General features: G+C 37.1%; 1 protein-coding gene across 5 annotated transcripts in view; it reads left to right on the forward strand.

Moving 5' to 3' along the window:
* Positions 1-2,937, forward strand: part of LOC145992131 (E3 ubiquitin-protein ligase rififylin) — a 122,474-nt gene extending 119,537 nt beyond the window's left edge. For all 5 annotated transcript variants that reach the window (XM_083128385.1, XM_083128386.1, XM_083128388.1 and 2 more), the window contains exon 6: positions 2,390-2,937. In XM_083128385.1, coding sequence (XP_082984511.1) covers positions 2,390-2,565 — 176 coding nt within the window. In that variant the 3' untranslated portion in view covers positions 2,566-2,937. The remainder of the gene's footprint in view (positions 1-2,389) is intronic.
* The last annotated feature ends 8,256 nt before the right edge of the window (positions 2,938-11,193 follow it).

Raw genomic sequence — 11,193 nt, forward strand, 5'->3', positions numbered from 1 at the left:
AAGTCAAGAACCAATTATTATGTCACTTGCATGAGTGGCATGTCAGAACACATAACATAGGGGGGGGGGAGAAGCTGGTAGGCCTCACCGCATGAATTTTGTCTTCTAATTACTACTTTTAGTAATACAGAAACATTAGGAACACTTTAGGAAACAGTGTAATTTATTTATTTCCAATTGTTAATAGAAATGTTCACAGTGGAAAAACAAATAAGAGGTGGACTGGCAGCCCCCGTCAGATAAGCTAGGGTTAACATAAACATTTAGTAATTTCATCTGCTACCAGAGTGGTGGTCCCTTCACATGAGGTGTTTGGCAATTTAACAGAAAATGTAGTGATAGAAGTTGTTGCGGAGTGATTCAATTAGTAAGACACCTGACTGCCATGTGTGAGAACAGGGTGTATTTTTTTTATGGCAATGTCATTGTGTGAAGTGCCTTTAGCATGCTTGCACACGTACAATTCTTTTGTCGGGGTAGTTTTCCGTGACAATGCAGACTCCGCCAGCATGTTTTGCATGCACCAACACAATCGGGGTTCTCGCCAAGACCTTGGAGAGAATGCAGGAAAGCAGATGGCTCCTGCCCTGTGTTGCCAACTTTCCAATGAGAAAAAGCTGTTTAATCTGTGAAATTCTAAATGCTGATAAATTGTGCTGGGATCTAAATAATAATCACAGCGAATTACTATTATTGATAATTAGTAACTAATTTATAATTATTTTTAGGATGATTGTAATTTTAAGTTATGCATCTATTTTCTGAGATGAGTTCAACATAGAAGTAGAGAAAGTTTGAGATGATTCATCGACTACAAAGCGGAATATTTGTTTTATTTGTGCCCCACAACTTTCTGCGGATTCTTGCCATTAAATGTTCCTCGCAAGAATAAAGAAAAGTTGAAGGGGAAATACCGTTGTGTACATTTTATTGTCCATAATTACGTAATTTTGGCTATTAAGTTTCCAAAAATACAGTATTTTGTTAATATTTTGATTTTTTTTGCCACTTTTGACTAATTGCGAAGATGAGGATGAGTGATAAAATTGATGAAGGGACAGTTGTGAAGAACTCCCATGCCCAGGTCAGGATTCAAACCTGGGACCCCTGGCGGAGTACAGTATATATTTTTGTTGATTGTGTGTTTCTATATTTTGGTGTAAAATCAAATACACACTACATAATGCAATTTCATGAGGATGAGGGGGAGCTGACTGATGGTTATTGTGATGAGTCTGTCTTAAGAAATGAATTTCTGTTAATCCAATCTTGTATTAATTAGTAAATTAAATGTTTTAAGGTCTCATTTCAAATGTGTATCTTTATCGTAGTTTGATTCATGTTTTTTCTTAGCCAATATTTAAAAATAAAAAAAACTGGCTCCTGATGCAAAATAATCTAACACAGTTATTTCTAGTGGTTTATCTGTGAAACGTCTCAGATAAAATAAAAAACCCTACAAATAACTGTTAGATTATTTTGCATCTATAAAAAAGTGGTTATGCGAACCTTTAAGAACATAGATATTCTGACTCCTGAAAAAAAGAAGGCTTGCACCTGAATTATTTTTAGTTTTGTTTACCCCTGGTTAAATTGTTTTCATATAACTTAGCTCAGGATAAACTACACTGAGGCATTCATTATCCATACATCTGGTATGTAATAACCAGGTAACGAATTTATATGCAAATACATATTTATGTATGAAGCTGAAAAATCAGTTTTTATTTCTATATTTAGGTTTTTACTCATATTTTAGTTATTTTTACATATTATTTCCATATTTCAGAACATTTATCCATATTTATGCAATAACTGACAGTCAGAATCGAAGTTAAACAAACACAAAAGTTTACGACCTTTTTTATACTCTCCACTTACTTTAATTACAAGTTTTCTGTCATTTCAATTTTACACCTCCCAACTGTTTTCGTATATTATTGTAAAACACTTGAAATTTTTATTTACAATTGTGTCAACAACAGAGAATGAGGGCTCGAGCATAGACAAGAAGATTGTCTCAAGTCGAGCAGCCCATTGCTAACCCCACCCTCGCTACTTGGTGTGCACCTGATAGTAGCGCCATAAGCAAAGATTTTGTTACATACTTATGGGGTTTGCTTTTGCTTTCTCTTCAAGACAGTAATAGTTACAGTGCTAAGAGTATATTTTATGGAGCTCGTGTAGTATCTTATATTATTAAAAAGGTAAATTTTTTACAATTTTAGGTCCATATTTAACTTCATATTTTGGTGAAAATAACTAAGTACGTATGTATTGTATTACATATTGAGCACAGTTTTACTACATATAAACCCGTTCCCTGGTAATAACGAAACTGAGTTTGCTTATTTCTGAGAAGTAACTAACTCCATTTTTCCCTTCACAGCTGTGGATTCCCTTTCATACAATGATATTTGTAAGATATGCATGGATGCTCCAATAGATTGTGTGATGCTGGAGTGCGGTCACATGGCTACTTGCACGTCATGCGGAAAACAGATGAGCGAGTGCCCAATATGCAGGCAGTATGTGATACGTGTTGTGAGGACTTTCCGTGCATAAGCTGCCTTACATTGAGAACTGTTGTATTTAACTATTTATTGTCAAGAATAAAGCTGTTCGCTGGAAGAAACTGCGGAAACAGCAAATTTGCCTCATTCCTTTTTTTTTTTATGTGTAATTTTGTTGCAAAGTACGAATCATTGGAGTGAGTATTATCAGGAGTTTCGACCTGTATGTATGTGGAGAACTTTAAATATTGACCATTGTTGGTATTTGTGAATACTGTAACAGTTCTGAAAGATGATTTTAAACATCTGAGGTACGTTTGTATAGAACTGCTTTTCAGCTATAGAAAAATTAAGTTTGCGTTGCACCTTGAATGCAAACCCTTTTGTATGATTACTTATAGTGGAAATAAATTTGAACCTTACACTTTCTAGTATTATTTTTTTATGGTGAAAAATATATTTTGCTTACTATGGGGATTTGGTACCAATACCAGCAGACTGTGCATTTCTCTAGGAAATATGCATGCACAGCCTGAATTTTATGGAGGATGAAAGTAGTATGAAATCGTAAATTTACAATTTTCAAAATTTCAAGGGTCATGTCTTTCACCTACAATACCGAAATTGGTAAAGGGTTTTTTTTTAAAGTAATTTTTATACGTGCATTTTGACATTATTCAGATACTTTCCCCAAATAATACAAGGGTCATTCAATATTGAGAGACATATTCATTCACAAAAAAGTTGTGAATAGCTGGAGAACGATACAATTGCTGGAGGAAGCTCCTTCATGAGTATTGTGCATTTACCCTGATGAAGTTGGCACGTGCATAGTAGTGTCTCGGAGCTGTGGAGTACCAACATATAATCAAATTCCTTGCGAAAGAGAATGTAGAATCAGTTGAAATTTTGAGATTTCAAGCATGGCATGGTGAAGACAACCTGTCTGGGCACGAGAGTATGAATGGCATCAGCAGGTGAGGGATGAGTGTTAGCGACAAATGAACCGCATGGATACATTCGTCCAACTGCAGTGGCACCAGTTCATCGTGTATTTTTTGGAGCAAGGGAACACTATTAATGCCCAGTATTATTCCACATTACTCAAGGATGCCATCCGAAATGCCATTTGCAAGAAAATGCCTGCAATGTTGTCTAAACATGTCATTCTTCTGCATGACAGTTTGACACTGACTACTCTCGCCTGACATACACTGGGAGTTTTGCCTCAGGCCCCTCGCAGTCTGGACTTAGTCTCCAGTGATTACTACTTGTTTTGAGAACCTTAAAGACCATCTAGCAAGGAGGCAAGCAACTGCACACAAATGCAGCACTACAGCAATATGTCCTGGCATGGTTACAAAAGCAGAAAACTTCCTTCCTACAGGGAACTGCCACACACCAGCAGTGCCTGAATGCTCAGGGGGATTACTTTGAAAAACTGACCTACTTTGGTGCACTTTCCATTTTTCCTAGAAATAAAACTGTCAACCTTCAATGAACCTGAAGATGCAAGCTACTGTTCTTGGCAAAATGCAACATACAACCTCTAAGGTCTAAATCACCATCCCTGAGACCTTCTGTAAACAAACGGTCTCACCGATTCGAAGTATCACTCCGCGTCAGCTGATCCATGACCGCAATCATCTGCTGTTACACTCATAGTTCGCCGCACCTATTCATTTTATATAAGAGCCTCTGAATGTGAGAACCCGGTCTCAAAACATCAGACGAATATGCAGCCGCATACATTGTTACTCTCCCGGTCATTCTCTCTTTCATAACCCTTAAAACTGCAGACACTGACACACCACTGCACTGGGATACCAACTTAACCACTTCATTTACTGGTTTCTCAGGATACTACTGACAGAACGTTACATAAATATTGAGTAGAATCTGTTTCTCACCCCTTTTCAAAGGCTGTCCTTGCTGGTGTTTTGAAAACAAGCTCTGAGAACATGGAGACCTTCCCGCACGCATAGAACTCCGCATGTTATTTTTCTAATGACAAGTCAGGCAATATTACTAAGTTGCACTACTTCCTTGCCGTTCACGTGATTATTTTTAGAAAATAACCAATGTTATAAAATATCATTATGTACACAAATCTCTAAGCTCATTGAAAGTTACAATGCATATTACTACAAAATGTTCACACTTATCTTGCCTTGCCATGTCACCAAGTTATTTTACGAAGTGCACTATATTTGGCGGAACAAAAATCGTTATTAGGATGCTTGTCAAAGTTTCCAACCGCAATAAATTTATGAACTTTCTTTGTCTTGTTTTCATCATCATCATCAATATATTTATTGGACTTACAGCAATACGTATGGCTGTTTATGCCCATTATATATTTTAATTACATAAGATACAATTTACATAAAATCTACAAACACATTTGAAATACACTCCTATCTATATCATCCTTAGAAATATACATTACCATGCTATATCATTTTGTCTAAAAAATGCAAGTAAAATATATTCAATTCGCATGCAAGAAAGAAGCCAAATTTATGGGAAATGATTACTGGTGCAAAGAGTTAACCATAAAGGTGAAGCAATAAGTAAAAAAAGAAAGAGCATTGGGTTTAAAGTGAGACGTCATTTGCGGCAGCGTATCCCATACTACAAATTTGCCATTGTTTTACCTTACGTAATGAATCCTGTAACAACGCTGGATTTTCGTGTGGATTATTTTACTTCTATGAGTTTGCAATGCTTTCTGCATGCAGGTGGTTTTGTTTACAGGTGTCAGGGTTTGTGATTTGAACTATAGTGACCTCATATACATGGCAAAATTTAAAACTCGCATCATCACATATGAAGTAAGTGGTACGGGACTTTCAAGTATAACTATGAATTTAAACCATGCAGCCCATGGCAAATATGAGGGGGGGAGGGGAATTAGGTTACACTTATGGAACCTGCTAGTTAAAGTAACTTATAATGGAATACAAGTTGAGGCAAAAGTCAAGTTACATAGGCAAATTGCCAACTTGGTCAGCAGACCTCCAACTCCTGGGTTTTTACTTGTTGGATGTATACACCAAGAAAATTAAGAACCCGGACCAACTCTTAAAGAAAGGATCAAACATGCCATATCCCGAACCACCCCAACCACACTAGCAGATCTCTTATGCTGCTGTGAACGTTGAAGCATGCATTCAAATAGATGGTATTCAAGTAGTTGTATTTACGGTGGGGACAGGACGAGAAAGTACGAACCCCTCTCCAGCAGCTTTGCTACACTTAAAACTTGCTCAACATGGTTACATGAGTTTTTTGTTCAAGCGTGGAGCTCTTATAATTCAAGATTTTTGTAAAAAATGCCCTCGGGAATTTTTCAGAAAGTACGAACCCCTCTCCAGCAGATTTGCTATACTTAAAACTTGCTCAACATGTTTATTTGTTTAAGTGTAGCACCTGCCTAACCCAAGAATTTTATAATTCGGAAAATATCAAACCCCCTCAAGCAGATTTACAAAAATTGCATTAGTTTGTCTATAAACTTGTATCCATACCTACCTATACATATTTACTTCAGGTTTAAGTTTAATTGGATACTATTCAATTTGCTTATCTAATATTAAAACAATGCAATATGCAGAGCCTGCCTCTAGTCTAGCCATAACAAGGTTATGTATTGATTTTTGCTTCCCGAGTTGTGCGTAAATGGGAAAGAGCGAACAAAACATGTTTTCTATGTTCTTATAATCTTTTGATCAGTCCCATTAGTAAATGCCTGGAAGTTGTATGTCAATAGATATAATCTTTATTGCGTTTTTTCAGAGAGTTATTCATCATCAAAGAGACATTAGTAAATGCATGAGTGATTATATCTGTTGATATTACCTGTACTGTGCCTTTTCCGAGGAAAATTACATGTCATTTGTCATGGAACTTAAAGAGAAATTCTTATCTACACTATGCCTTTTTCAGGGACCATCCATCATATTGAGGAATTGCCTTCTCGGATATTGTCATGCAAAGGGTTGATCTTGTCGCAACAGAATAATTGCAATGGCAAATGTGCTGTGTTAGTAGGTAAAAGCTTTTCTGCTCGTAAGCATAGGTGCATAAAATGGGTAGGTAATATATTTTCTGACGGTAAAGTATTGTTTTATATCCAAAGGGTTTCTGTGTTTGAATCGTGTTTCTAGTTCGAGTTGCTGTTTTAAGTCCATTTTATGCACAGTAAGGCTAATCGGGACTGGCCCTACAGTTTTAAAGTGGGATCCGAACTACTTGTGCCTCCACCGGGTATCGAACCCGGGACCTCTCGATTACAAGGCAATGACGCTACCACTGCGCCATGGGGGAAGCCCTGAATCGTGCTTCTAGAATTGCTCTGTGACCCGCTCATTTCTCACATCATAAATATATGATTTTTCACCTATGAGAATAACGCTACATATGGTGTCATCTGGTAAAGCCTCGTGGAATTCACAGATAATTTTAATGTTTGTTCTGTCATTAACCACAACCTGTTTTCTTTTCGAAGTGTTAATTACAAACATGGGTCTCCGTTCCTTGAATTCATCTGGTGCGTAGTACAGGTCAGTATTGCCAGTAGTGACGCGCTTGAAGGAAGAAAAAGCCTCATATAATTTAAGAAAATCATCCTTGGACATGTCTAAATTATAATTTTCCCTAGGGAATACCTCATTTTTGCCATTTTTAAGATATATGTTTTTGATGTTGCAGTTATCAAATCTACTTGAATTTTTTTCCTGATTGTTGTGTCTTCCAGTCTGAAACAGTACCACCACAAAATCGGGCATGTCAAATTGAATACTGGAGAATGAATTTGTAGCATCAAATTCATAATAAGAACCAGTGGCAACCTTCTGTATGCATTGATATGTGTAAAATTGCAGAGGAATTTGCGGATTTTTTACTATATCAGCTTTGTATTTAAGAGCGTAACTGGCCTCATATTCAACAACGGGGATTCTTAACTCCATAGTCTGAATAATGCATTTGCCTGCATCTGGTAAGGTATTAGGCAAAGCTTCCCCTGTAGGGTTTAATGTACTGTACCTCATCAATGCATTATTATCATTTGCAGCTCTTCTAAATGTAATTCTTAAACCACCCTTCCACATAATTTCTTTGTAATCCGAGAAGAATCCTGGCAACAGGCGCATGGGGAACAATACAGTATGATTTTTAGATAATATTTTATCACCAGCTTCAAATCCGCCTATTTTGTAGTATGAGGCCTCGGTTTTGGATAATTTTAGAGTGGCCAAAGCTGTGGAGGTAATGCCGGGATAATCTATTCTGTTTATAACAACGCCATGCTTTCTGATCTCAATTTCAGAGAACAGATGCGGCACAAAATTGTCCACCAATCTTATATTTGAATTTGCCGGGTAATCTGTTCCATCGAGCTTTACAACATCAAATTTGATGTATAGATCTGCTCTGTGGGGGTGTATAAAGCCGTCCCCTACATCAAGATCAACCTCAACCTCCGTGTTGGGTTGATTTAAATTTGCAAATGTCCTCCTGTTTGGAGGGAACGATTGTAGCTCATAACTCTCAATATTTTCCATTGTATGTATTTTTATTTAAATGTTAATCTCTATGATAGCAGTTGTTGTGGCTCCAGCAAAATCAACTAATTCTTCTTTTTCATTAGTGACCATCAATTCAATGTAATCTATTCTATTATGGCACACGGGAAAATATAATGTTGGGGATGGATTGTAGATGATGGGCTCCATGAATTCGGAATTAGGTTTGAATGTTGCAATGATGCCGGTTTGTTTGTGAGTGCCTATGCCATTTGATTTGGTGATCATACCCTCGGCCACATTACAGTGAATATTCAGAGTCTCTATGGCTAAGAATTTGGGTATATTCATAGCAGTGTGTTTGATGGCCGGTTCGAGTTTTGTGTTGTTCTCAAATCCCAACAGCTCTCCTATAGTACCCAGATGCACTGTTTCCGTAGCAGATACAATCTCTACTCTGTGAGTGACAGAATTTTGACTTAAAACTACACCTCTGGGTAACTGAGCATTTAAAGTGGACAGATTATATTGCCCTGGAGTGATGACAATTTTTTGATCCCCTACTGCAATTTTGTTGTTGTGGTGAGTAATATTAGGGATCAGGTACATGCCGTAAAATGCTCTGAGAGCTATTGTTTTGGGATACACTATATCATCATGTAATCTAAGTTTCAATATTGAATTTTGGCTGGTGAGATGGAATACCCCCATGATGTTTTAAATACCACAAGGCTTTTTGAAAATTTTCAATTGATGGTTTATTTATTTGAGACATATATCTAAGAACGGATAAACACAAATGTCCGCAATTAACATCTTTGAAATTTTGAACACGGGCATTATTGTAATAAAGATTAGGTGAATTTAGATATTTTACTAAATTTTCAGGTGGAACACCTCCAAATGAATCAAATACAAATGCCTCATCGTTTAAATATTTAAGATAGCAAATCCAGTGAGTGCCCTGATTTTTGAACTCATCCAAATTAACAATGCCACACTCTTTGTTGAGTGGTTGTTCTGGTAAAGAATCAGACATGTACACACCTCTAAAATTTTTGATGCCCAGTGGCTTGATTAAAGCTTCAATATCTTGGTTTGTAAGCGGCTCTTGTTTTTTTTAAACTTACTCATGGCTCTCTTAACACCTTTGCCCTTTTTCTCCATGGCCAGGTTATGGCGCCTCTGCTCATCTAATTCTGCCCTATTCTTCTTGGCATCTATTACTGTTTTTGCTATGGCAGCTGATCCCCCGGCCAAGCTCCCAACAGCCCCGAGTGCAGCTAAGATGGCAGGGATGGTAAATATGAATCCCCCCACATGTGATTTTTTTCTAGATTGCTGTAATTTTTTTAATTGGGGGGTACTAAGCAACAATTTCATACCATGCCCCTTTGCAAGACAAGAGCTTTTTTTCTTGCGCTGCTTTTTGGTCAAAAGACTGTCAATAGTTTTAAGAGATTTGAGACCTGCATAAGGTATTTGATACATAACACCCTTGGCCTTCATTGTAGGTTTATTATATACATATTCACAGCCCCCACCCCAGTTTTTGTTTGGTGCTCATAGCTATGGTGGTTCCCAATGCCGCTATTTTTTCACTTAAAGAAGCATCTTTGCTTACAAATCTGCCAAATGCGGCCTCTTCTAATTTCTTGTCTGCAACATGTCTCTTGTCAAGATCGGAATGTGTGTTGTATGCTATGTCATGGTCTCTACAAGCAGCATCTAGGGGATTTACACCAGGATCCCCTCTGTTTAATCTATGGTCCAATTTTGTGCCGGGACCACAATACTGATAGCCTGGAATGTGTAGTTCAAATGGCAGTTTGTTTATAATGTCATTAACCAGCCCCCGACCCTCAGAAATATTCCAAAATTTAGGTGGTAGAGTATTAATAATTTTTATGAGATATCCAATCCCCTTAGGGTCATTCACTATAAAATTAGATAATTTTGTGCTTATCATGTCCATAATTCCAACTTTTTCATTGTAAAAATTGTGGTTCCCTGCATTTTCCTCCCCAGCTATCACCAATAACCTATCTACAAGTTTCCTGACATCATCAACCCACACAAATTCTTTGGGCAGTGTGTTGTATTGTTTGATTCCACTGCCAGTCTTGATCTGTGACCATATGGGCTTGATTAAATTGTTGTATTTTGCTCCACTGCTTGACTTGATTCTTTTTTGTGTGGGATCATTGTTCTGGTATAGAGCATCTGATTTTATTAATATTTTTTTGTAATGTTCATAATCTTGATCTGTATAGCTGCCAGGCCTTTTCCGAGTCATCAGTTCCCACAATCCAGGTGTGCCGGGGTACTTAACAAAAGCACCTTTTTCTCCGAGACGAGATTCTGAATATACAATTAGATCATCTCCCATAAATGTTACTCTGAAATTACCAATTCTATGTATGATGCTACCATCAAGCTCTGTGTCGGCATATAAGCCAAAAACCTCATCTTTATTGTCTGTAGGTGTGGTTAAATATTTTTGAGCAAGAAGACCCAATTCAATAGGATCCTGACTAGCCTCAATTCTTCTAGGAGCAACAGGACTAGGTGTATGAATACTGGAAAGTGGGGTGAATGGATAATCTAATATGTTCCTTGCAGCTACAGGTACAAGCTCTGTGATCAAATCTTGATTTTGCTCTGTAACAGTTTTGATATTCTTACCTAAATTATTAATAGCATCAATAACAGGCTGTTCTGTTTGTTTGTGTTTTTCATAAATTCCACGGTTCTCTGATTTCCATCCCTTAAATCTTTTTACAAGATAATCTCTTAACTTAAGATCATCGATGATTGGTCGTTTCATGGTTGTTTATTTATGTTTCAACGTCTAGAAAATCGTTGATTTTATTTCTGTATTTACCAGTATTAGGTGTTCTTGTCATATCAATTGTGACAAACCCATAACTGTCCTGGCTCCAGCACTTGCTGCAAAACTTGGAAAAATCATTGTAGCTCAAGTCCCCACCTACATATTCATCATGTATGTGTTTGAGGTTGGTATGGTCTTGATGAAACACACATATAAAATTGCTGTTGTCTCGGATCAGTTGCTTCGGTATTTTAGAAAAAGTCTGTGCCAGGTAGAAGCAGTCAATGTTTTTGTGTCGGCCCTGTGTAAAGAAATTTCT

The sequence above is a fragment of the Lepisma saccharinum genome, chromosome 9 (assembly GCF_977018435.1).
Source record: "Lepisma saccharinum chromosome 9, izLepSacc3.1, whole genome shotgun sequence".
NCBI lineage: Eukaryota > Metazoa > Arthropoda > Insecta > Zygentoma > Lepismatidae > Lepisma > Lepisma saccharinum.